The sequence below is a fragment of the Neurospora crassa genome, linkage group II (assembly GCF_000182925.2).
Source record: "Neurospora crassa OR74A linkage group II, whole genome shotgun sequence".
Taxonomy (NCBI): domain Eukaryota; kingdom Fungi; phylum Ascomycota; class Sordariomycetes; order Sordariales; family Sordariaceae; genus Neurospora; species Neurospora crassa.
The window spans coordinates 2,789,348-2,814,320 of record NC_026502.1 but is presented as its reverse complement, the minus strand read 5'-3'; the positions used below and the strand labels follow the sequence as shown (position 1 = coordinate 2,814,320).

The following is a 24,973-nucleotide window of genomic DNA, read 5'->3' as shown; positions in this document are numbered from 1 at the left end:
AGCGTTACAGGTGGTCAACTTGCATCTAATTGGCCAGCGAGCCACATCGGCCAGGGCCGTTCGTTCACTTTTGTGGGGTGCCATTTCACTGGGCTGACCCTGGCGAGACTCCAGGGCATGACGGGATGCACTAAAGAATGCGGCCCTGTTGAACCAGAGTGATGGATCTCCCGGATCGACGGGAGAGCTCGGGAGGGCTTCAAGAGCTCCGGGGCGTTTCATCGGCCATTTTCTTTTGAAGAGGATTTCCATGTGCAGTGAACGAAACTCTGAGGTGATTGTTGAGCCGCCACAACCCTGGTGTTGTATCATATCTGTACAGGTATCTACGGCATTTTGTCGGGCATAAGGACACTGGGCTGTTGCATCTTGCTTCTGTATTCCCACAAGCTTGAATCCCTCGTAGAGTTATAACAATTGCAGCTTCCCCCTCACAATTCTGGGCTTGGTTTCAGCTGCACCGTGCCTTCCAGATGCACCAACATATCCATGCTCCTTTTGGCTGTGATCTACCAATTGAAGTGGAAGGAAGGCCTGCAAACGAATGGTGGTTGGCTATTCTGCCGAAGCCCGACAAGTAACTGGACAGCCAAAAGAAATGAACACCGACATCACTCACCATGGGTTTTGGGTTTTGTTTACTTCCCCTGAAAATCGAGGTCCCACTGTCCAATCAGCCTTTAAAGTACGCAGTATATCGATCCCATCGCCTTTGGCCTGTCAGTACAAAGAGATAAATTTTTCCGTCAACAAGATCGGGCTTCGAATAAACTTGATCGCTTCATTTGTCCATGCTCCCTCCTTGTCCGTTCCAACACCTTGGAAACGGTATGTCTTATCCGCATCCAACCCCATCTTCTTTGCTGCTGGCCTCATCCCACTCTCCTTCACCTCACCCCCTTGAGCGTGGTCGATTTCGCCGTCCAAGGATACCGTCTCGACCTCGAAGGCAACATGAAATTCGCCCCGCTTAGTAAAGAAGTCGCCCTTCAACCTCGCAATCGTTCTCCACTGCCCTTTCCCTCCACCCTCCTGAATCTCAAAGACCGTCGGACCATAGTCAAGCTCAAAGGTACTCAGATTTCTCATGGTCAGCGTGACCTTCCTTTCCTCCCGATCCACATCCTTGATCAGGACTGGGAGCCCGTTCATCCCCAACACATGGATATCCTTGTTGTACCCACACTGCGCTGTCGTCCCAAACGGGCCCGTGAGATGAGCCTCGCCATTGCGGAGATGGTATACCAATTTCTCCTTATGAGTGAGGTCCGATAAGAGCTGCAGCCAGATGGACATGTTGGTGACGTGGATGGTCTGGTCGTAAAAGTGCACGTCGGTGCCGTTGAAGCGCGTCTTCGTCTGGGGCAGCCGCACCTTGCCGAAGGGCCGGTCGAGGTAGACGAGGTCGACGAGCATGGCGTCGACCACGGAACCGACCGGGCCGGTGGCGGTTACTTGGTATTCCACCGACATGCTGAAACTACTGTTTGTGGTTACGAGGAAAAGAATTGTCAGTCAGGGGCGCGGAAAAGGTGAGATTTGATATGGGACGTAGACTAACTCAGCTGTACACTCCACTATCCTAACGAGCATGATCTCCAGTCGCGAGTCGTTGAGCAGACACTGGACTACGCTGTCCATGGAGGGCGAACGTTGAATCATGTCTATTTGGCACAGACTGTTTTGAACCTCAGCTTCTTAGGTAGTCTTGATCATCGGTTAGATAAGAGCAGTAACGGTCAGCCATCCTTGGGCTCAAATTCATGCATATGATGAAGTGTTGAAGAGTCCTTACTCACATGCTAGCTCGGCAACAAGACAGCGCCGTCACTGAAAAGGGTATAAATCCTTTCACACGACAAACTCATACGAACTGTGAAAGTTTATGGGGGGTGTAGAGAGATCAAAGCTGAAGAAGAAAAGACGGTGAACATGTATGTGAATGTAGATGTTGGACAGTCTGATTTTGACGAAGCACTGGGTAGTACATCTACCGACAGCAAAAGACTAGTACACCACATGGGAACTTCATGTTGGGACGGGGTCTCTGCTCCCTTATAATGAATGACCATCTTGAACGGACAAGGGGAATGACACGAGGCCACCGGGCGAGACAAAATTGAGATGGGTGCTGTGGGTAAATCGTGCTCGTGGTTCCCCGCCGGAAGGCCGCCGCGATACTAGCAGCAAAATAATGAGACTATTTGACCAAGTCGGCGATAACACCGGCGCAGCATCGCAGGCACGGACGCACGGCAAGTCGCGAAATGGAGATGTCGGGTTCTCGACCTATCCGGAAGTCGTTCCGTGGGGCTGCTATGCGGGGTCGGCGCGCAAGAATGGGCTAGACCCAATCCCGGCTGCGTAAAAGAGTCCTTCGTCCAGGATGCTCTGTTTCAATGTCCATGGATAGGGAACCGGGGATCGGGGCCCGGAGACCTGGGAGGGAGCCATGGCTGTTATGCACGGAGTATCGTCGATCACAGATCTGATACCGATGATTGAGGGGGGACGAGCTCAGCTGTCCGAGTGCCAGGGGCGTCAATCCATCGAGAAGTGAAGAACGGTGTCAGACATAAAAGCTGATGAGAAACACCTCTTGGCTCGGCCATATGCTTGGCGTCGCACATATCGAGATGGCATCAGCGATCGGCCTGACCCTCGTTGGAGCCTCCCCCTCCCCCCCCGCCCTCCTATTCCCCAAACGCCCCAGTTGACCCAGCTAGCTGGGACGGTCCCAAAATGCTCCTGCTTGGTGGTATTTGACATGAATTTCCCAAAATACTTGTACATATGATATACACAACCCAAACGATGTCCCTTTCTCTTTTTTCATACATATGGTGGTGGCTAGCGCATGACTTATGCGGAAGCAGCCTTGATGGACTGGGCGTCGCTCATGGCCTTGGCCAACATAGCCTTCTCTCGCTTCTTCGCGTCGTTCATCTTCCTGATGCGCTCGCGGTCAATCTCGGACCTCCTGTGAAGGTCCTCGAACTCGCGGAACTCCTCCTCGTCCTTGGCCGTCGGCTGAACTGCAACGGCACCAGTCTTGTCCAGAAATTCCTTGAGGATAACGGACGAGTTGCGGTTCTTCATGTCGATTGTGACTATCCTCTCGCCCTGGGCAGGTTTAGGGGCTGGAGATGAACCGTCGGCAGAGGACGTGGGGAATGGAGTCGAAGAGGGCTTAGCATCCTTGTCGTCGCGGAAGTAGATGGTCATGACGGCGGGACCCTTCTGGTCGGTTGTCCTGTTGATCACCATGGGGACCGCGGGATTCCAGTACTTGAGCTTGGGGAGGTTCTCTCTCCAGAACTTCCTGCAAAAACAAGGCCATTAGTTGGTTGCCGAGCACGCTGTAGGAGACTGCGCGAACCTAGGACCCATGTGACCTTCCTCTATCCTGTGAGCAAACTGCATGTGCACCTTGGTGACCTCCTTGGGGAGGAGGGCAGCCCCCGGCCCGGCGCGAATGTTCAAGAGCTGAAGCCGCACGTCAGCATTGTCATGATGGTCGCGGTAGTGAAGACGAGGTGCCGAACATGTTGCGCATGCGCTGTCGTGGAGGTGAGGTGGTTCAAGTTGTGATCGTATTTACCTTCTGTAGTGGTTGTTAGCATTAGCTATTAGTTATACTCTTTGTGGTTGGTTGGCCTTGACCTAGAGGATACTCACTTCCCTGACGACATTGAGACGCCGAATAACGCCGACCATTTTGAATACTGTCGAGCCGGAGAGGTTGCTGCAGTGGGCACGGGCAAACAACGAAAGGTGCGTTTACTGGGGGACAGTTCCTGAGAGATAGGCCTAGGCGGGACTTGGAGATTGGAGTCGCAGTTCGGGTCAACAGTCAACACTGCACAGGGCGACGACCTCAACGCCATGCCGCGACATGGGCCCGTCGATTTTTTGCCGGCCCGTCAACGCTCTTGGAGCACTCACCGCCCGGCATCATTGCCTGCCGGAAGCTCAATCGCAGAGTGTGGGGCTCTAGAAGTCACGCGAGCGCCAATTGAAACGACAGGGCATTTGCAAAGACCCACTAAAAAGTTCGGTCGCAACGAAGCCGAGTCGAATGGAAGGGTTCGATATGAGTTTGGGACGCTGGTGGAAGAGCGGCGAGCTCCAGGAGCATTGGTCCCCATTTGTTTCTTTCCCTCCGATGTTCATCAGATGAAATCGTCAGGCAGAGTTCTGGACCCCAATCAACTACCCTACTAATTTTAGGCCGGCGGAACTTTTAGGTTTCTGGATATCTTTACTCATCCACCCTCACGACAGTCTCATAGAGCTGCAACGGCCAACCCAAGAACGACGTCATGCCATTGCAACCCGGGCGCACCCTCAGTTCCAGGTGGCTGTCCAGAGCCTTCTGTCTCGATCGATGTACCACGACCTCGAACGCAGCGGCCAAGCTTCCTCTTTACCTCTGTCCTGCCTTCCGACCAGTCGCGAACATCGGCCAAAGCCCTCGTCGCTCTAACCACGCTATCCCCTCGATTCAGTGCCGAAGACTTCATACTGAACCAAGCCCCGAGGCTCATACCCCGACCGAACCTCTTCACGCCGAGAAAGAGCCAATACGAACCCTCCCGATTCAGTGTACAGGCTGCGGAGCTCTGTCACAAACGACAGTTCCAGAACAAGCAGGCTACTTTGACCTGTCGCGCAAGGCTGTGAAGGAATATTTGGGCCTCATCGAACCAGAGAAAAGAAAAGTCATTCGCAGTTCAGATCGGGTCATTGAAGATGTGCTCAAGAACATTGATATGGAAGACCTGGAACGGAGAGGTGTTGACCTGAAGTCTTTGCTGCCTAGAGACTACCAAACAAACAAGACGTCCCCCGAACCCGAGGCTCCTCCCCACCCTCCCCTTTGCGATCGCTGCCACGAATTGATCCATCACCGCAAGGGCAACTCCATCTTCCATCCCGGCATTGACTCTCTCAGAGCCACCATTGAAGAATCGCCATACAAATACAACCATGTGTACCACGTTGTTGACGCCGCTGACTTCCCCATGTCCCTGATTCCCAAGCTCGAGCGACTAGTGGGCACCCTGCCAATTCGGTCGAGGAACAGAAGAGCAAAGTCCGAGACATGGCATGCCGGTCGCCAGATAAACTTGAGCTTCATTATCACCAGATCGGATCTGCTTGCGCCCAAGAAGGAGCAGGTGGATAGGCTGAAGCCATACTTGGTCGAGACATTGCGCCAAGCGCTCGGCAGAATTGGCAATAGGGTCAGACTCGGCAACGTTGTGTGTGTCAGCGCACGTCGGAATTGGTGGACAAGGGAACTCAAGGAAGAGATCTTTGAGCATGGCGGTGCCAACTGGATGGTTGGGCGGGTGAACGTAGGCAAGAGCCGGCTCTTCCACGATATCTTCCCTCAGGGTCGCATGAACTGGCAAGAAAATCAAAAGCTTCCTGTTCTCCCCGCCTTTCGCAATAATAACATCACATACGGCAAGTTGGACGAGGGCGATGATGCCCTCCTCCCGCCCGCCCAGCCCGAAACTAACTATCCAGCCATGCCCATCGTTTCTGACCTACCAGGTACCACCGCCTCTCCAGTCCGTGTCCCTTTTGGCAACGGCAAGGGCGAGCTAATCGACCTACCCGGTCTATCTCGCGGCGACCTGGAACTTTACATCAAGCCCGAGAAGCGTGCTGATCTCGTCATGAAGATGCGCGTCGTTCCTGAGCAGGCCGTCCTCAAGCCCGGGCAATCCCTGCTAGTCGGCGGCTTCATCCGCATCACGCCCAAGACCCCAGACGTCACCTTCCTCGCCTACTCCTTCACGCCCATCGAGGCGCATGTTACGGGAACCGAGAAGGCCATTGCGGTGCAAGAACTGCGGGAGGACAGGCCCAACGTGGAGAACATTGCGCTCCCCGAGACGGCCGAGAAGATCAAGCATGCCGGCTCGTTTGCGCTCAAGTACGACGTGACGAAGCAGCGCAGCGGGCCGTTGACGAGGAAGAACGCTTGCGGGTTCAAGGTTGATAGCCTGCCGTTCCGTGTGCTGTCGATTGACATCCTGATCGAAGGTGTCGGATGGGTGGAGGTTGTCGCGCAGGTCAGGGCCAAGAGTTTGCAGTACAACCCGTACAGAGACGAGCAGCCTGAGGAGGAAAACGAAGTGGAAGAAGAGGAAACCCCTGAAATTATGAACACGAACGAAACTGTAAAGAAGGAAGAATACTGGACCGATCCCCTTCCATCTCCTTCCAAATCCGGAAAGTCCTCTTCCGCCTTCCAAGATCCCTTCCGACTAGATCACCTCGATCTTTCCGACCCCAACGACGAACCCAAGCCCAAGCCTAAACCCGCACCTAAGTCGGAAGACGAAGAGGACCCACTGGCCCCGCCCCGTCTTAAGGACGCAGAAGTAGTAGAAGAGACGGAAGAGGAATTCAAGCAGAGGAAAAGGAAGGAAGAGGAGGATGAAGAAATCAAGCTCAACTGGCCCATCATCGATGTCTACAGCCCCGAAGGCAAGTTCATCGGGTCTAGACCGCCTATGGGCGCATGGCTGTTGAACGAACCCAAGTCGGATGGCAGAAAGAGGCCGAGGAAGGCTATGAAGGGTGTTAAGAAAGAGAAGAAGAGGATGGCTAGGGAGAAGCTTGCTACTGCTGCTGGTAGTGGTGGTAGTCAGTGAGTGAGTAGTTAGAGGTAAGAGGGCAGAACTAGTACATGGTTGGATGGATTAGGTTGCGGGTGCGGGTGTTTGATAAGATATGGAAGAGAAGGAGCGCGTGTCTTTTTCTAGGTGGTTATCCCCGATCATAAGGTACTTAAAAGGCGTTTTACCAAGGAGTGGATATAGACAAAGCGTAGATGGAATGAGATACCTAGGGACACATCTAAGCTATGCGCAATAAATGGATGCAAAAAGCATGGTTTTGTCTCTTTCGAGACTCCCTTTTCGTCAGATATTGTGCGAAATTGTGGTCTTCAAAGAGTCTTTCAAATTACCTGCATAGTATACCTTGGTCACCATCAAATCCTGACCAAGGACACTTGGGCGAACCTATCTGATTGGCAGTTTTGGCTTGACGCCTAAACTCTCAATCAGTACAGTAATTACATTCCTAGACAATTTATTGCGGCCCAACAACATCTGCAAAAGGGGAATAATATATTCTGTCACTACCAACTCAAAAGAACAACGCTTTCCCAAAATTCAAAAGGGGTATCACTTAGATAACAGTAGGCGCCGCCTCTTCAACCTTGCCCTGACCAACCACCAAGCCCTTCTCACCCTCCTCCTTGGCCGAAGTCGCCGCCGCATTTGCAAAGGACTGATCAAAGTCGGCAATTATATCATCAATATGCTCAATGCCAACCGAGATGCGAATCAGATCCTCCGTGACACCCGAGCTGATCTTCTCCTCGTCCGTCAGCTGTTCGTGCGTGGTGGACCAAGGGTGGATAGCCAGTGTTTTACAATCACCGACATTGGCTAGATTAGAGATGAGCTTGAAGCCATCGACAACCTGGCTGCCAGCCGAAGCGCCGCCTTTGACGCCGAAACTAAGCACGCCGCCGAAACCGCGCTTGAGGTACTTTTTGGCGTTCTCGTGCGACCCGTGGCTCTCGAGGCCCGGGTACGACACCCAGCTCACGTACGGGCTCTTCTCGAGATAGCGGGCCAGCGCGAGTGCGTTCTGGGTGTGCCGTTCACAGCGGAGCGACAGCGTCTCGAGACCGAGGAGGAGCTGCTGAGCGGCAAACGGGTTGAGACACGCGCCTAGATCCCGCAAAATTTCGACACGCACGCGGGTGATGTAGGCCATGGGCCCAAAAGTCTCCCAGAACTTGAGCCCGTGGTAACCCTCGGACGGCTCAACCATCTGGGGGAACCGGTCGGCGTGCTTGCCCCAGTCGAACCTACCGCTATCCACTATTACGCCTGCGACCGTTGTGCCGTGTCCTCCGATCCACTTGGTCGCTGAGTGCACGACGATATCAGCACCATATTGTAACGGTTGGACAAAGTAGCCGCCAGCACCGAAGGTGTTGTCGACCTAGGAAGAGCGTAAGTTAGCAAATGTTCTCCGGTGAGCTTGTACAGAGTAGACAACTGTTAAACTCACGATAACAGGGACGCCCTTCTCATGGGCAAGCTTGGTGATGGCCTCGAAGCCGGGGATGTTATAGCGGGGATTGCCAATGCTCTCGAGATAGACAGCTTTAGTCTTGTCATCAATGGCTGCGGCGAGGTCTTCGGGCTTGTCACCAGTGACAAACTTGGTCTGGATACCGTAGCGGGGGAGCATGACCTTAAGCTGGTTGTAGGTGCCACCGTACAGGTTGGAGGTCGAAACAATGTTGTCACCAGCGCAGGCGACCCCAGAAATAGCCATGAACTGAGCTGCTTGACCGCTTGCAGTAGCGATTGCTGCCAGCCCTCCCTCAAGGGCAGCTATGCGCTTCTCAAAGACATCAACGGTAGGGCTGGTACCAGCGTTAGAACACTTGTTTCGACTTCACTTCAAGTTTTCTTGCTTTGGCTCACTTCATGATTCTGGAGTAGATGTTTCCAAACTCCTTGAGCCCGAACAGTCGCGCCCCGTGAGCGCTGTCATTGAAAACATACGACTTGACTGGTCAACATTTGCCCCCCTTGAGCTCGTATGCCTCGTAGGCGAGATATTGTCGACTTACAGAAGTGGCGTAAATAGGCACAGCACGGGATTTAGTTGCCGGGTCGGGCTCCTGGCTGGCATGGATGTCAGTCAATGATCTATCGGGAAGAGATCCCGACACAGCCTGGAGACATGTTCAACGTACCCGGCGTGGACCTGGAGAGTCTCAAAGTGATGGCTCATGGTTGTGATGATGATGATGATGATGCAGCAGAGTAGTCAGGTCAGAAGTGGCGAGAACTAGAGGTAAGTAGTTCGGAACCTCGGGGCTCTTCGGTTGACAGGATTAGATATGGGCTCTATGAGAGGAAGGAAAGAGGACGAAGAGGTTAATGAACGGAAGGGGATTCAAGACGGGATTCAGGATATATTGGGATTCGGGTAGTGTCTTCTTCTTCTACTCTTTGTCTCGCCGCATAGGTAGCTGGTCCCAAACCGACTCCGGCCGGACAAGCAGAGGTTGAGGTATTTGGTACCTGATCATGCTGTGGCTTCGTCCGATCTCGAGTCTCCATTAGCTGATGATCACGCGTTCTGCCCTCACTAGTGTAATACACGCAAAACGTCGGTTGGGGTTGATGGCGATCTACAGGTACTGGGTACCTTGAGGGCCCTGATATGTAGAGATACCTGTGCTGTCCCAATTGGGAAAAGTGTGGGGTTGAGTCTCCAGCAGCTCAAGCACGCAATGCGGGGCAACCAGGCCGATCAACGGCCTATAAACTCTTGACCCAGGTATTCTGAAGTTGAAAGTTTTGTCTGTTATTAGGTTGTTTTGCTGTCCTGGGTTCAGGAAGAGGTGGAAGTATCATGTGATGTTAAGGAAGTGATGCTGAGGTTTGTAGGTGGAAAGTTCCCCCTTCCCTGAGCTGTGTCAGAGTCCTATCCTACCTCGCCTACTGCTAGGAGGTGGAGGGCAATAACTTCAACCCATACAACGCTCAGCGGAGACCTGTTCGTCATCTATGGCTCTTATTACGGCAACAAACCTAAACCACGGCTGGATTGGAGAGTGTCGATCACCTTTTTCTTATCCTAACCGTTGAGGGTTTACCTTATCCTCTGACAAGACCTCTGCGAATGTCGTCGAAACAAGAACAGACAAACGACTGGAAGCAAGCCCACATCGTTCCCATGGAGATATCACAAAGAATGGTCAGTGTATATTGCTGACCAGAATACAATGTATATTCCTGACTAGAATACATACTCGTGCGCTTTGTTTACAGTACGCCGGTTCTGCGTCCGTTCTCGCACGTGGTCATGATGAAGAACCATTTACTGAAAGATCAACGGTACGTATAACGTTCAGGTTTGGAAATGCTCTCTAGCTTGTGGGCTGGAATAGTTACCAGAAGTACACTTATTCAGAATTTTGTTGAGTCCAGAACTTTGTTGACCAACGACCGCTGTGTTGAAAAGTGCTACCAAACGCTAGTGCCTTGAGAGCCTCACGCCCCAGCTCCTATTTTAACCCAGCGCAACAACCGTGCCCGGGTTTCCTGATGTGAATGATACATGAAATGGTTCAGTCCAGCTGAAGAAACCTCGCTCGTGGTAGCGTGACCTCATGATTTCCTTCATTACCCTACATGCCCGGGCACGGCCTTAGACGGGAATGAGGGTTTCTTTCGCCCCTCTCCGATCCCAAGCACCAACGACCTTCTTCGTTACCATCTCTATTGAAGGTGTAGCTCTATGTCGTCTTGTCTGTTTCTTCAACTCCTCCTTCTTATGCTCATGCAACTTAGCCACAACCACCAACGTCTTCAAGCCAGCGACACCTGGGAATACCCCCCCTCCTTCTTCGCCATCATGGCCGTTGGCAGCGGCATAGGGTGCTTGGCTGACATCCCCACCATCGACCCCCGGGAAGGAGACCGATGATGACTTCCACTTCCGCTCCGTCTGTGCCTCAGGAAACCGACGTGGTTCCTGAACCCCTCGAAGCCCCCCGACCTGATGGCGTCCCTGGCCAACAGGGCCACGGTGACGATCCAGCTGACGAATAAGCAAGCACCTATCCCGACGTCCGCTCTTGCAGCGCCGCAAACACTACCGCGGCAGAAGAGAAGCTTGCTGAGGAAAACGGAAAGGGAGGCGAAGCCGGCCAACCAAAATAACAGATTGGTGATCTCGAGCGAGAGAACGGCGTAGGGATTAGCGGTCTTGGGGAAGAGCTTGCTAACGAGGCCGAGGTAGAGAACCGAGAGCAGGGAGTAGACGCCGCAGAAGAGGAGGAAACTGATTGGCGAAGGGGGGAGGTAGGCTGTGTTTGTATTGTACCAATGTGCGACTGGAGAAAGGAAGTACTTGTTAGCTTTGACTCCTGGTTGCTTTTCCATCAGTTGATTGATGGTGCTGAACTTACCGAAGCCTGAAAGGCCTATGATGACTATAGAGAAGGTTGCCTGAAAGACTCTGATAGGAAGAAGGATGCTGAAGCCCATTATGAGATGTTGTGTTTTCTCTTTCCTTTTCCTTTTCTTTTTTCTAGCTTTCTAATACTGACTCGCGGGGTAGACGTGGTGATCGAGGTCAAGAAAATGCACCAGGCAAAATGAAGTTATATTAAAGGAAAAGAAAAGCTCCAGGCAAAGGGTATCACAAATAGACAAGATCAGACCTGCTGTGAAGATTGAGGCAGAAGAGAGATAGAAAGGGATAAATAAACAGAGAGAAAGGTTACAGATTAACACAAGGGCAACAAAATAAGCTTTTGGAGCCCATTCAGCTCAAGATCGCTTATCAAGGCCCAGGCTATTCTTTTACCCCTTTGCTGTTCCATTGATGAGATCTTCTGGATCATTGCCCAGTAACCGCCCGGCTGAACCGATCTTGAAATCTCGAATGCTACCTGACCAAACTTCGGTCATATATAAATGAAGCCATCATGAAACATGGTTCCTACACTACACTACACCTACAGGCAGGTTGCACACAGGGTGAGCTCCGTGTCGTAGCGCTGAGGTCGCGCCCAGGAGGCCCTGAGCCAATGGCAACACCCTGTAAGGCCCCTGAACATCCAAAAGGGGAAGGGGAATAGAGTCCTTCACATACCGCTAGTATGATCGCCATTGCCAAGGCAACAAGAGACATAGGCCCGGCTTAGTCCTCGAAGCTCACTTTATCCTCCTTTCCCCCCCTTTCTTTATTGACTTCTGGAAAGTCGCTTGCGGCAGTGCTTGCTCAGTTGCGACTTGGCAGGACAAGAGCTTCGTTCTTTTGAGTGGAAGATGATGTGTGTCAGCCATGTCGTGTCAGAACTAAGTGGTCCTGTAACAGGAGAAGGAAAAAAGGGAAAAAAAAGGAAACAAGAGAAAAAGAGGTGAACTCGTCCGTGCGGGCCGCGGAACAAAGACAAATGGTGAAGGAATTCTTTCCATGGTCGATAGAGATAAGTCGATATCGTCATGACATTCTCGAATCCATGTATAAATGGATGTGACCGCTGTCAGACGATGGAAATATTTTGCTTCTTTTGGAGTCGACCTGGTTGAAGCCGCCTGACAGGATGGAATTTTTTTTTCTTTTTCTTTTCTTTTTTTCTTTTTTTCTTCTTTTTTCTTCTTGAAGGGGTAAGGGGGAAACGGTTGGATCTCCATTACCACCAGCTCGGAATTATGACTTTCGAGACCACATGTTAAGTCTGTCTGTCCGGCAGCAGGCTTCTATATGTGCAACATGATCCTCTCTCTCTTCCTGTCTTGAATGAGACAGACGAACTCGCACTCCAATCTTTTGGCAACAAGGTTCACGAATCCATCTCCACAAAATGCCAAGAGAACAGCCCCGTGTTTGATCAGGGTTTCTCGGTCAGGGAATGGAAAGATTTGGGGAAGAACCCCGCTCGACAAGAGCTTCCCCAGAACGAATTCGCTGGATTCCAACCCATGTGACAGGCCGTTACAAATGATACGGAATGGCCGCCAATGAACCGCAGAGCATCACAGGCAGAAAGCACACAGCACAGGTTGAAAGGTTACCGTGATAAACCTGTACGTGTGATGATGATGATGATAATGATGTTGATGGTGATCATAGCCGTCTGCATGCACACCGCAGGCACTTATCGGGCGGATCGGACGGGTTTGGCAGAATCCTGCGTCCCCAAGACTCATTCGGACTCCAGACGACAGACAGCGAAGCGCATGAAATGGCATTGCTGGATGAAATGGTGGATCATGATTGGCTGTAGTGCTTCCATTGCATGTCCATCGTCAACGTGGAGAGAACGGCACTAAAAGGAAGCCCATTTGGCTGCCGCCACTGGTCCACCTGACCCCGGCGGGTCTGATGAGCCTCGGCTTGTTTTTAGTGTGGAGGGTCCCCCCGATCGTCATGGCCAGCGGGCACTTTTCATTGTTTCCCACTCTTCACATCATTGGATCACCGGCATGTCTACACCACCATGGCCAGATACAGAGTACCATAATGTAGGTACATTTGTATCTCTGCCTGTCAGTGTTTAGCTCTACTCAAAATCTTCATGACAAGTACAAGAACTGACCAAGTAAGTGGTAAACAAAACAAGATATCAAGATGGGACTGCCACTTCTTCTCCTGGTGAGACTCTATCCAATGGATCCGTGGTTGGACATAAGATCCCGATTGGACTTCCGAACGGCATGCATCATCCCTGGGCTTCCAAAGACTCCAAAAGAGCCGCGGCACTTTTCAAAGTCGAGACGAAGTACCTTTTGCCAAAGTCTCGAGACAACCAATCCCAAGTAACCAAAGATTGACCACGGACCGGCCCCCAGACTAAGCATCAGACTGGATCGGACTCCGCTCTTCGTCACACTCGGCTCAGGACCACCTTGGCTCCATTGAATGTTCGAAAAGGGGAACGCCTTCCAGTTAGCCGTCCATCGTTGCTTCTTTGATGTTGCGACGTCGTTTTCCGTTGTTTCTCTAGTCCTCCCCCTTCTCTTCCTCAAGTGTTTCTCTCTAGCAGCACCATACCCTCCAACTCGAGCAAGCAACCGTGACCTTCTTTTTGCGCCCGTCAACCCCCTTTGTTACCTTTCCAAGTGTCGGTGACGGTGTTGGCGATAACCTCAGTGTGCGCCTCTTGCGATTCGTATTATTTCCTTCCTTGGCCGGCACAGTACTACTACGCGACCCAGTCCGTCCTCTTCTGTAATCAACCATGGCGCCCTCACAAGATACCGCGGCTTATATCAAGTCGATTGCGGAACCGCCACCTCCTGGGACTCCTTACGCCCTGCCTGTTCCTGGAACACAGCGACCGAACCGTACGGCAGTTTATCGTCATTGGAAGTTCGTCAACAGCCCTCTCCTCGAGACGCTCGACCCGGCTCACCAGACGGTTCACGATCTCTTTGAAGCCTCAGTTGAGAAGGTGCCCAACAAGAAGTGCCTGGGATGGCGCCCATGGAACGCTGCCACCAAGACCTACGAGCCCAAGTATGTTTGGATCACTTACAAGGAGGTTGCTGAGCGGAGGAAGAACTTTGGCGCCGGCATTGTCGCCATCCACAAGTCCATCGGCTTCACCGAGGAGAAGTATGGCGTTGGTTTGTGGGCGCAGAACCGTCCCGAGTGGCAGATCACTGGCAAGTACCGACTTGGACACAATGCGCCGTGCACGTGCATGATGCACGAGGTATGCTAACAGCATCACAGAGCTTGCGCTCCTCTCCCAGTCCCTGTTCCCCATCTCTCTTTACGAGACTCTTGGTCCCGAGACCACCGAGTACATCATCAACCACAGTGGTCTTACTGCCATTGCATGCTCTGTGCCCCATATCCCGACCCTCCTCAAGGTCGCGCCGCGTTGCCCAACCTTGAAGCTCATTATCTCCCTGGATCCTCTGGATGCTGGTGAGCCTGCTGGCCACACTAAGCGCGAGCTGCTCAATGCCGCCGCTTCCAACGTGGGCATCAAGATCTTCTCCATCGACGAGGTTGAGGCGCTGGGTGTCAAGTCGGGCCTCTCCATGAAGCCTCCCAAGCGTGAGGATGTTCTGACCATCAACTATACCTCGGGCACCACTGGCGACCCGAAGGGTGTCCTGATCACCCATGCTCAGGGTGTGGCCGGTATTACTGCTGCCCGCTCGATGCAGAGCATCCTCTCCTCCGATATCCACATCTCCTACCTTCCCCTGGCGCACATTTACGGTCGCATGGCCGACCAGACCGCTTTGGCCGAGGGCGCTAGCATCGGTTACTTCCATGGCGACATCGCCGGCCTGGTCGAGGACATGAAGATCCTGCGCCCGACCGGCCTCATGTCCGTCCCGCGTCTGTACAACCGCATCAGCGGCGCTGTGCAGGCCGCCACCATCGACGCCGACGGCTTCAAGGGCACCCTGTCCCGCTACGTTGTGGAGGCCAAGAAGCAGAGCATGGCCCTGCCCACCGGCAAGGCCACCAACAAGCACTTCCTGTATGACCGCATCTGGACCAAGAAGGTTCTCAAGGGCGTGGGCCTCGACCGCGCCCGCACCATGGTCAGCGGTTCCGCCCAGCTCGACCCTGAAGTGCACCAGTTCCTCCGCGCCGCCTTCGGCAACGATTTCATCCAAGGCTTCGGCATGACCGAGTCGTACGCCACGGGCACCGCCCAGGTTCCCGGCGACTTCTCCACCGGCAATATTGGCCCCCCTTGCCCCTGTGTCGAGCTCTGCATCGAGTCCGTGCCAGACTACGACTACACTGTCGACGACAAGCCGAACCCCCGCGGCGAGCTGCTGATGCGCGGTCCCATCATGTTTAAGGAGTATTACAAGAACCCGGAAGAAACCGCCAAGGTGGTTGAAGCGGACGGCTGGTTCCACACGGGCGACATCGTCGAGGTTGACAGCATGGGCCGGTTCAAGATTATCGACCGCAAGAAGAACGTGCTCAAGCTGTCGCAGGGCGAGTACATCTCGCCCGAGCGTATCGAGAACGTATACATGGCCAGCACCAACCTGATCGCCATGGCATTTGTGCACGGCGATCCCAAGGAGTCCAGCCTGGTGGCCATCTTTGGGATCGACCCCGTCACCTTCGCGCCCTATGCCAGCAGGATACTCAAGAAGAATATTGCCCCTGAAAACCTTGAAGAGCTGAAGCAGTCCGCCAACGACCCCCGTGTCAAGACGGCTTTCCTCAAACTGCTGGATGGCATTGGCAAGAACCACAAGTTCAACAGCTACGAGAAGGTCAAGAATGTTTATTTGGATATTGAGCCGTTTACGATTGAGAATGAGCTTTTGACGCCAACGTAAGTCCTGATCCTGGTCATCCTACTACAACAACAACAACATGCGTGACGATCTCGGGCAGGATACTAACATCCACAAACACAGTCTCAAACTCAAGCGTCCCCAGGCCGCCAGGAAGTTCAGGGCCGAAATCGACCGCATGTACGAGGAGATCAACGCTGCTGCCCAGACCAAGGCCAAGCTATAGAGAGGGAGTTGGGAAGGCCAAGGATGTGCTGTCGTTGTCATCATCAGCGTTGTTGGAGTTTTACGTGCATGAATCTACCTGCCTTTTGATCTGAGCTGGACACTTATCGTTTCCACTTTGCTTGTTGGTGTTGGTGCTGATGCTGGTTCTGGTGCTTAGCTGAGGTGTTGTTTAAATTTCTTGACATGTCGTTGACTCTCATCCCTTTTGTGTATGAATGAAAACTACTATGGTTGGTTCAATCATGACCATTCGATGATACTTTATGTCGGCTCCATTATGGTACTAGGTACTACCTCTAGGTATTGCCGTTGTTGCTCTTCGTAGAGGTAGGTAGGTACCTCTACTGCTCTAGTGTAGAAATGTCCCAGAGCGTGTCACTCGCAGCGCCAATCAAAACCCCTGCACGGTCCCCTTCAGAGCCGCACCCGCCATTTCGTCACAGCTACTTGTACCTCTAAGAGCTTCCCCCAAGCCCAAAACTCCACCCAAACGTCGCTTTGGTGGTTCCCCGACCGCGACCTCTACCATACAACCTCAACCTACGTCAAGCATCCGGCGCGCATCACCACTTTTCCTCCATCTTGTCGTGGTCGCACTCATTGTCGTCTTGATTCTCTCGAGTATGCACAGCCGGTAAACAACCAAATCCGAAAACTCAATAATCAGCCCAACTCCAACATGCAACTCGTCACCATCACCCTCGCCTTCCTGGGCTCGGCTTCGACCGCCCTAGCAGCGCTCGCTCAACACCTGCCGCAGACCTCAATAACCATTTCCCTCCCATCCGCCCCTCCTGGTGATGTCAGTGGCAAGCTCTTCGTCTTCCCTCCCTCAACGCATGGCACGCTCTCGACCTTTGGACAGACCAAGTCAGCCCCCCTCAGCGTCGCCAACACGCTTGTTTTCAGGAACGTCACGCAGGGCTCGTACTTGCTGGACATCCACTGCGCGACGCACGCGTTTGCTCCGCTGCGGGTGGACGTGGCGCCCACCCTGGACGGCGTGCTCGAGGAAGGGGACGGACACGGCAACGTCAAGCTGGAGGCGAAGGCGTGGCAGACGTATCGGGGTAACGATTGGGATAACAAGGGGGAGGAGGCGCCGAGGCAGACGCTGAAAAACGGGAGGGATGGAGGTGTGGTGTTTGGGGCGAAGGTGTTGGGAGAAAAGGGGTATTTCATGGAGAGGAGTAAATGTGAGTGTTGCAACGGGGGAGCCGTACTTCACGATGGTGATTGACATACTAACCGCCTTGAACTCTATAGTCTCCATTCTTTCGATCCTCCGCAACCCCATGATTCTTCTCGGTTTGGTCAGCATGGTCATCTTCCTTGGCATGCCGAAGCTGGTTGAGAACAGTACGTGTGCTTCTTCTTTCCCGCCTCTCCAAGTAATTGCTACTAACAGTACCATCAGTGGACCCCGAAATGCGCGCTGAATGGGAGGAGAATCAGAAGAAGAACCCCATGAACGCTCTCATGGGCGGCGGTGGCGCTCCGGCGGCACCGAACTTTGATATGGCTGCTTTCCTTGCCGGTACCAGCGCCAAGAAGGAGGAGTCGTCTGGTGATGCAGCGGCGAGCACTGGTGGCGGCGCCCAGCAAGGGGGCAAGAAGAGGAGGGGTTGAAACTACACTAGTCGCGGGAACCAAGTTTGCATTGTTTGCATACCAAACTGCCATTATGGCTTAAAAATGCTGTATAAATTGTAGATGTCAAAATACATAAAGATTCTATCTATTATCCTAGATGAACTTACTCACTACTCTAAAGGAATAATAAAAAGAACTACTACAATGGCTATTTACCTTCGGGGCAATCTACCCTAGGTTGTTCCACGTTTGTCTTTACTATAGTTTTTAGCTTTACCTACCTTAACTTTAATATTGAAGGCCATCTTCTCAATCCTTCCAATCGAGCTTTACGAACCGCCGTAGATTGTCGTAGACAAGGCCCGTCCACCCGCGCGGAAGGGGGTGCACGAATTGAACCGCGCTGCATGTCGTCTCCAGGCCGTCGATACTATCGCATGTGAACCCGTGACTTCGCGTCTCCAAGCTCCATGACTGGACATCAAGGTTCGCACACACAGTCGTCTGCCTTGTCATCTTGGATGTCAGCACGCCTTCGAGAAGTTCAATCTTCATAGTGTCTTTTTCATTCTCCATGAATTGAATTAGACACTTGATCGCGATTGCAGTTGTGATTGCTTAACTTGGTGGGCTGTTGGATATGTCATTACTGCCCCTGTATCAGACGGGAATCGTTTGCTTTAACCTTCTGTTCCGCAGGTCAAGATTCCCTTGCGAATTGCTAAATAAGACAGCACTCGAGGTATAAGATTTATTTACAGCAGGCTGTAGCGTAGGAAGCAAGATGTAATGCTTGAGCTTAGTATCAAAATATGAAGCATTAGTACAAACAATTATGTTGATACTTTATCGATATATGATTAGCTAAAAACTACACTACATATAATAAATATTAGCTAGAGTTAAATTTTACTATTCCAGTATTTATAATTTATTAACCTCAATAAAAATATAATAGCTACTTAAAGTATATCTAGGAGTGCGCTTACGTAATGTTACACAAGGTTGCATATCTCGCTAGTCAATTACTCTAGCATAGACTTTAATTAACATACAACTTGATACTTCTCTCCAAAGCATATACTCTGACCAGCAAAACATTTGAAAATGAACTCCAGGTACGTAAATTTCTGGAAACTATCCTAACGCGCTTCTCCTCTTCTTTTTCTTCTTATTTATTTTTCCTATCGACTATATGATTCTTTCGGACGAATCTTCCTGCTCGACCAAGTTTGAATCACATTGTTTCTTCTTCAGCGGCTGTTGACGCGCGTTGCGCGTTACGTGCCCGCCTACCCTTTGATCGCCTCATCTCCTTGTTCTTCCTATCGATCCCTCGTGACACGGACGATCACCACCACCTCACCCTCTTCTACTAGCGTGCCAAATCCGGTCATCTCTCGTGGATTAGCATTGACAGAGACACCTACTACCCCTAGGCCTGGCGATCCCGCGCGTGACCCGCTCACGAATGGCTCCTCGATTGCGCCGGGCAACACCCAAAGCCATGGCTTTCTTGTTGAAGCACAGCAGAGGCACCAGCCGGACAATCTCGAACATCCGCCTTTCAAACGACAGCGAACCGAGACCGTTCCAGCCACAGCCCCCACCATCAACAACCAGATCCAGCAGAATGGCAACTCTCAGACTGTTCCTCATTGGGGAAGGCAGGACGTCTTTATCCAATGCCTCGCAAACCAAGTGTTCCCGCACGTCGACCGGGAGCTAGCAAATTTGCCCAGAGACAAATACGACGTACAAAAGATAGGAACAAAGGTTAGCATGCTACGGCTTTCGTTAGTTGTTCCCATTTGCTCCCCTTTCGACCCTTATATTCTCTCGGTTACCTTCCTATGCCTTACCCATAGTTCTCCTCCTCCAGGTCGTCGAGATCGTGACTGGCGCCGACTTTACAGCCGCTTATAAGCTTGGGAATGGGCGTGTAAGCGATGCGTTCGAACGACTCCTGGCTGCCCGTATCCCGGTGGAGACTCGCGCATTGCTCATGCTTCCCGTGCGTATTAACAACGTTTATTGATGTGTTCAGTTGCTTTCTCTTGGAAGGTACCGTATTCGTAGCTAACGGCTACCAGGAATATCGGTTCAAATCGTACACGCCGGTGCCCGTCCCCAAGGTCCCACCTGTCCTGGCACCTCCCCAGGCTCCTTCCGGCTATGCCTCAGCCCCGCTGCCGCCTCCGCCTCCGCGTCCGGGCTCGGCTATAGCCCCTACATTCCCCGCGGCTGATGAACGTCGCTACTCTAACTCTCCAATACCTCTTCCAGCAGTACCTGGGCGTCAAGAAGCATACAGAGGTGTAAACCCTCCTTCAGGGCTGCGATACCCTCATGCTCCGGTTCCCAGTCATGCGACGACAGGAATTCACCGACCGACCATACTGCCGCCTCCGCCCTCGACTCAGGTTATTACCATTAAGGACGATGACGAGGAAAAACAAGGCAAAGGAACACCATCAGCGGCCATAACAGTGCCTCAACCAAATTCAACCGTTAGACCGCCGATGGTTCTGGACCCACCGTCGGCATCTGTCACTCAGCCCTCTGTTAGCAACCTACCTGTCGATCTACCCGAAAACTTCGTGTCGGAACCGAGGAGGCGAGGCCGAGTATCTCGATGGCGTAAACGCGTCGAAGAAGAGCAGAGGCCGCAAAATCGTGGCATAGTCACAACGTCGGCACAGAATTATCGAAGTCGAGCGCATGCTTTGGTCTGGCGGGGACACGAGGACAGTGTTGATTCTCGAGGTTTATCATCGCGGCTGTTCAGTGAGGCTAAACGACCATATCTATCAGCGGAGCAGAGGGCCAACATTTCAGCTGGTGTGCAGGGCTTTGTACGGTTTGACGATTCCGTGGTCCCTCGACCTACAATCTTCCATGTCGACTTTACCGCCGATGAAATCAAGGCTCTGCGGAACCTTTGTCGAAGAGTCCTTGGCCTGTCATCTGGGAGTCGGAAGCAAGATCTTGCTAAAGATCTCCGAAAGCAGCTCAAGAAGCATCGCGGAGACATTGTCAAGGTCTTAGATGCCATCCGGTCGGAAAGTGAACTTTCGCATCGAAACAGGACAGACGTTGAACGATTCCTCCATGACCTAGTCAATCACAAGGTAGCAGGGAATCCCTCGATTCTTGCCTTGAAGAGGGATAAGTACGACTTGCACGGTGAGCTTGCTCGTTCGAGCCAGATTAATTCACTCCTCTTTGCTAGGGAAACTTCTGGTAACCGCGGCATGGCTTTGCGGGCTCCCTTGAACTTCCCGAACGAGTTCGTCAAGTGTCGCGAGGATGAGCTGGAGCTGCGAAGAGAATGGACGGATTGTGCCGGAGATATTGCGACCATTGCCTGGGTCTCGAACGACGGCTTCATTTGTGGGACAACAGAGCATTCGGATGCTCATAATCAGCAGTACAACAAGCCTGGTAACCTCGTTCTCGGATCATGCAGCCAAGGCACTTTGCGGGCATATCCTGATCATCGAATTGTCCGTCCGGTTGTCGAAAAGGGCGAGAACTCGACCGATGCTATGAGACAGAGTCAAGATCCGTGGCTGTACTCATCTGTTGTTTCCTCGGACTATGACGATGTCCACGGTCGGGCATTTACTTCTGGGTTTGACCGGAAAGTCAAAGTCTGGAAGGTAGACCCGTCCGGCTCCTCCATGGTTTTGTTGGGCGAGTGGTCTCACGGGGGTAATGTCAACTTTGTGGCTGCCTCAAAGTATGAGTCGACAACGGCCATGGTTGCAACGGCAGCAGATGTTCCTACGGACGCTGTTCGCATATACAATATCCACAGCAACGACTCGATTTCGACCACCCCGTATCGGTCTTTTTCTTGCTCCCGGGTGGAAGACGCAGAGGGTAACACTGTTTCAACCGAGAGATGGGCCTACTTTCCTGCCACTATGCAATGGGGTCGCTCGCCAACCGTTCGGCATCTGCTTTTGGTGGGCTACTCACCTCGCAGCAGGACAGGGGATGACCTTGATATTCCTCCCGACCGTAGGGAAACGGGGGAGCTCTGCCTTTGGGATGGTCTTACGGGGGAAAGGTGGCGCATAACATCCGCTACAACCCAGAATGTTTTTGAGGTTCTATGGCATCCCAGTCAAGCCTGCTTCATAGCGGCCACTTCACCACTGGGTCTGGACCTGGACTATAACACCCGTACCCAAATCCGGGTCTTTACCCCATCTCCCGTTTCTGAACATGGCGAAAAGTCATTCAGCCCTATTCAAACACTAGATTGCTGGGCGCTCGATATCAATGAGCTCACTGTCATGCCCATCAGCTTCGGTTCCTGCTACATTACGGCGGGATGCACAGACGGAATTACATACGTTTGGGACACCGCTCAAGGTGACAAGCCGATCCATACTCTACGTCATGGAGAGCCCATTGAGGAGTTCAGAGGTGATCGTGAGCACGAGGATGTAGGCGTCAAATTTACCGCGTGGGGAAGAACTCTTGACCGATTTTATACCGGTTCATCCGATGGCGTGGTAAAGGTCTGGAATGTACGATCCCGCGACCCACTGGTCCGCGACCTCTTGGAGGTTCCTGCACCCGTTTCCTGCGGCATGTTCTCACCCGACAAGTCCAGGCTGGTCATTGGCGATGCTAGTGGACGAGTCTTCGTCTTGTCACTCAACGAACAAGATGAGGGAGACCACAATGACCGCGCCTTATTCATGCATATGAAAATCCCGGGGCAAAAATCGCCAAAGAGGATTCGGCGTCCGCAATCTATCATTCCACACCCGGAACCAGAGGCACCCACCCATGATGCTCAAGGTCGGCTGTTGTATTCGGAATCCGGTATCTCAAGGGGACGATCTTATTTGACAAAGTTGCAGCTTCAACAGCTGCCAGACCGTACTCTCGGCGTCGTCCAAGGCCCGAATTATGTCGAGACCGGCTTATATCGGCGCGAAGCGCATTTAGACGAGGATCCTCGCTTGCCGCTCAAAGCTAGCTTCAATGGATTGCAGCAAGAAACCAGACGGCAGTTTAGCGAAGGAGTGAGACGGTATCTTTCACCGTTGAGATCTATTACGAAAGAGAGTTTCCTAAAAGCGAAGGAAGCCCATTTCACAAACCTGCCACTGGACTTTAGCGTTGATCTCTTGGAAGAGGAGACTAAGCAGGCTCTCGAAGCTGAAGGCGTAGACTGGCAGCTGAACGAAGGAACATTGGATCTTGTTTATGAGGACGACGAGAACGACAATGAGGACCTTGTATCCAGCGGTGCTAATGGAAGCGACATTGATGAATTCTAATTATTTTAAGAGTTCTATGTAATCAGCGATCAAAAGGGTACATTATTCTAGCTTAACGAAATTACCTATCCTAAGTTTGTATTGTAGATACAACAAAAAGTTCTTACAAAACAATGTCAAACTACGTTTTATAAAGTGATAAGTTGTCATAATACCTGATAATTATAGTAAGCATACTATCAACTGAAATATTTCAATTATCTTGAAATTAATAAGAAAGTGTTTTTAAAACATTTTAATTATATTTGTTATCCGCTGTTTTTCACTGTATATATTTCGATAGGTTTCAACTCCCAGCGATATCGATGACGTGTGTCATGCTTGCAACTACGGCGGTCCATAGTGTCCACTGCGCACCGCTGCGCTCTGAAACAAACATGTGCCCTGGGTGTCCCTCAATTGTGATCGGGACGTCCCACATTTGTGCCGGTCATATTTAGGCGGTGAGAATTCCAGAGCTGCGACGCTTTCGCAGCACAGAGAGGGCAACCATGTCCCCGGTCCCACCTACACACACGGGCAGTAGTACCTGGACATCCCGCCTTCCGGAGTAAACAGAAGACTGTGAACTCGAGCAGTCGGTCTCGTCAACCCTCTCACCATGAGCTCGATGCCACGCTTCGTTGGCCGAAGAGCCGTCGCTGTTCAGTCCTTCTCCCAATCGGCTTCATGGGCCTGCTTTTCGTGTCGCCAAGAATTCCAAAACCAATGGCGCCGCCAACTCTCGTTCGATACTGAGGCGCCATCGGCGGCGTCTTCTGACCCCCGGAGGAAGATGACGACAGCAGCACAGCAACAAGCATCAGGTGCAAAGAAGCAACAGAGCGACAGGGCATGGAGGTGGTTCTCGACCGAGGGCGCAAGCAGACGCCAGCAACAGCAACAGACAAGGAGCCAAAGTTCCCGCACAGGCGTGTCGCCGGAGATGGAGAGAGTGAGAGCCGAGTACAAAAAGAGAAATCAATCGACCATGTACTATGTCATTAGTGTTATTCTTGGTACCGTGGCGCTTTCGTATGGCTCCGTACCTATGTATAAGATGGTATGGGTTCCTTGGTTGGATCCTCCTGTGCCCTAGCTGCCTGCTTACCAAGTCGCTTCACTCAACTGCTTGTCCATCTCTAACATTGCTGGCAACAAAATACAGATCTGCCAAACCACCGGCTGGGGCGGCCAACCCGTCCGCGCCCACGGCGCCGGCGGTTCCGATTCCGACGTCGACCTCGCCGCCAAGCTCGAGCCGGTCCGGGACGCCAAGCGCATGCGCGTGACCTTCAGCGCCTCGGTGTCGGACGTGCTCCCCTGGAAGTTTGTGCCGCAGCAGCGCGAGGTGCGGATTCTCCCGGGTGAGACCGCGCTGGCTTTTTACACGGCCACCAACATGAGCGACAAGGACATTATCGGCGTGGCGACGTACAGCGTCACGCCCGGACAGGTGGCTCCCTACTTTAGCAAGATCCAGTGCTTCTGCTTTGAGGAGCAGAGGCTGAACGCCGGCGAGACGGTGGATATGCCCGTATTCTTTTATCTGGATCCGGATTACCTGAATGATTTGAATATGAAGGGGATCGAGACAGTCACGCTGTCGTATACGTTTTTCAGTAAGTTTTGCCCTGTGCTCCCGCGAGTTTGGAGCGTGGGGTTTTGGACGGTAGAAACAATGAAGGGAACGAAAGCTGACGATGGATCCTTTTTAACAGAGGCAAAGTATGATGACAACGGCGTGCTCAAGGGCGTACCGGGCGCTCCTTAGAGGAGATGAGTAATCCTATAATATGGCAGATCATGCTCAAATGTAAGATAGATGTAGCATTCGCGTACAATGCATTGTTTGGTGAAGGTGCAAGTGGTGTTGCCGTTCTTCGGGGCCTGAAGTAAACAAATACCCCTGAATGGACTTTTGGGTCCACTGCTTGCAGCTCTGCGCTTGGACCTGCGTCAGCATACATGGCTGGAAAAACATACACAACCAATGCTGACGCATTCAGA

At 52.2% G+C, this 24,973-nt stretch overlaps 9 protein-coding genes across 9 annotated transcripts; 5 read left to right on the top strand and 4 right to left on the bottom strand.

Annotated features, from left to right (window-relative positions):
- Nucleotides 1-302: 302 nt before the first annotated feature.
- NCU01649 (hypothetical protein) lies at nt 303-1,995 on the bottom strand. The gene is made up of 3 exons (XM_951178.2): nt 1,800-1,995; nt 1,562-1,707; nt 303-1,483 (listed from the first exon to the last, which is right to left on the bottom strand). Exons 2-3 carry the CDS (start codon nt 1,660-1,662, stop codon nt 721-723), a joined length of 864 nt encoding a protein of 287 aa, XP_956271.2. The 5' UTR covers nt 1,663-1,707; nt 1,800-1,995; the 3' UTR covers nt 303-720.
- A 759-nt stretch (nt 1,996-2,754) lies between these two features.
- On the bottom strand, nt 2,755-3,799 carry NCU01650 (hypothetical protein). The gene is made up of 3 exons (XM_951179.3): nt 3,679-3,799; nt 3,380-3,486; nt 2,755-3,322 (listed from the first exon to the last, which is right to left on the bottom strand). The coding sequence occupies exons 1-3, from the start codon at nt 3,715-3,717 to the stop codon at nt 2,863-2,865; spliced, it is 606 nt and encodes a 201-aa protein (XP_956272.3). The 5' UTR covers nt 3,718-3,799; the 3' UTR covers nt 2,755-2,862.
- Nucleotides 3,800-4,105: 306 nt separating this feature from the next.
- NCU01651 (hypothetical protein) lies at nt 4,106-6,909 on the top strand. The gene has a single exon (XM_951180.2). The coding sequence runs from the start codon at nt 4,323-4,325 to the stop codon at nt 6,669-6,671; it is 2,349 nt and encodes a 782-aa protein (XP_956273.1). The 5' UTR covers nt 4,106-4,322; the 3' UTR covers nt 6,672-6,909.
- A 185-nt stretch (nt 6,910-7,094) lies between these two features.
- On the bottom strand, nt 7,095-9,210 carry NCU01652 (O-acetylhomoserine). The gene is made up of 5 exons (XM_951181.3): nt 8,807-9,210; nt 8,681-8,735; nt 8,532-8,614; nt 8,110-8,470; nt 7,095-8,040 (listed from the first exon to the last, which is right to left on the bottom strand). The coding sequence occupies exons 1-5, from the start codon at nt 8,842-8,844 to the stop codon at nt 7,213-7,215; spliced, it is 1,365 nt and encodes a 454-aa protein (XP_956274.3). The 5' UTR covers nt 8,845-9,210; the 3' UTR covers nt 7,095-7,212.
- A 1,220-nt stretch (nt 9,211-10,430) lies between these two features.
- Nucleotides 10,431-11,111, bottom strand: NCU01653 (hypothetical protein; the record flags this gene model as incomplete). The annotated part of the gene is made up of 2 exons (XM_951182.3): nt 10,431-10,930; nt 11,033-11,111. The coding sequence occupies 2 exons, from the start codon at nt 11,109-11,111 to the stop codon at nt 10,431-10,433; spliced, it is 579 nt and encodes a 192-aa protein (XP_956275.3).
- A 1,944-nt stretch (nt 11,112-13,055) lies between these two features.
- Nucleotides 13,056-16,347, top strand: NCU01654 (long-chain-fatty-acid-CoA ligase 1). The gene is made up of 4 exons (XM_951183.2): nt 13,056-13,121; nt 13,196-14,240; nt 14,311-15,898; nt 15,984-16,347. Exons 2-4 carry the CDS (start codon nt 13,814-13,816, stop codon nt 16,084-16,086), a joined length of 2,118 nt encoding a protein of 705 aa, XP_956276.2. The 5' UTR covers nt 13,056-13,121; nt 13,196-13,813; the 3' UTR covers nt 16,087-16,347.
- A 216-nt stretch (nt 16,348-16,563) lies between these two features.
- NCU01655 (hypothetical protein) lies at nt 16,564-17,836 on the top strand. The gene is made up of 3 exons (XM_951184.2): nt 16,564-17,284; nt 17,355-17,447; nt 17,506-17,836. Exons 1-3 carry the CDS (start codon nt 16,768-16,770, stop codon nt 17,715-17,717), a joined length of 822 nt encoding a protein of 273 aa, XP_956277.1. The 5' UTR covers nt 16,564-16,767; the 3' UTR covers nt 17,718-17,836.
- Nucleotides 17,837-18,764: 928 nt separating this feature from the next.
- On the top strand, nt 18,765-22,984 carry dim-9 (defective in DNA methylation-9; the record flags this gene model as incomplete). Its single annotated transcript, XM_951185.3, has 6 exons — nt 18,765-18,799; nt 19,121-19,457; nt 19,564-19,695; nt 19,775-21,423; nt 21,934-22,222; nt 22,571-22,984. The coding sequence occupies exons 1-6, from the start codon at nt 18,789-18,791 to the stop codon at nt 22,982-22,984; spliced, it is 2,832 nt and encodes a 943-aa protein (XP_956278.3). The 5' UTR covers nt 18,765-18,788.
- A 401-nt stretch (nt 22,985-23,385) lies between these two features.
- NCU01657 (cytochrome-c oxidase assembly protein) lies at nt 23,386-24,864 on the top strand. The gene is made up of 3 exons (XM_951186.2): nt 23,386-24,026; nt 24,132-24,585; nt 24,685-24,864. Exons 1-3 carry the CDS (start codon nt 23,586-23,588, stop codon nt 24,735-24,737), a joined length of 948 nt encoding a protein of 315 aa, XP_956279.2. The 5' UTR covers nt 23,386-23,585; the 3' UTR covers nt 24,738-24,864.
- Nucleotides 24,865-24,973: the final 109 nt, after the last annotated feature.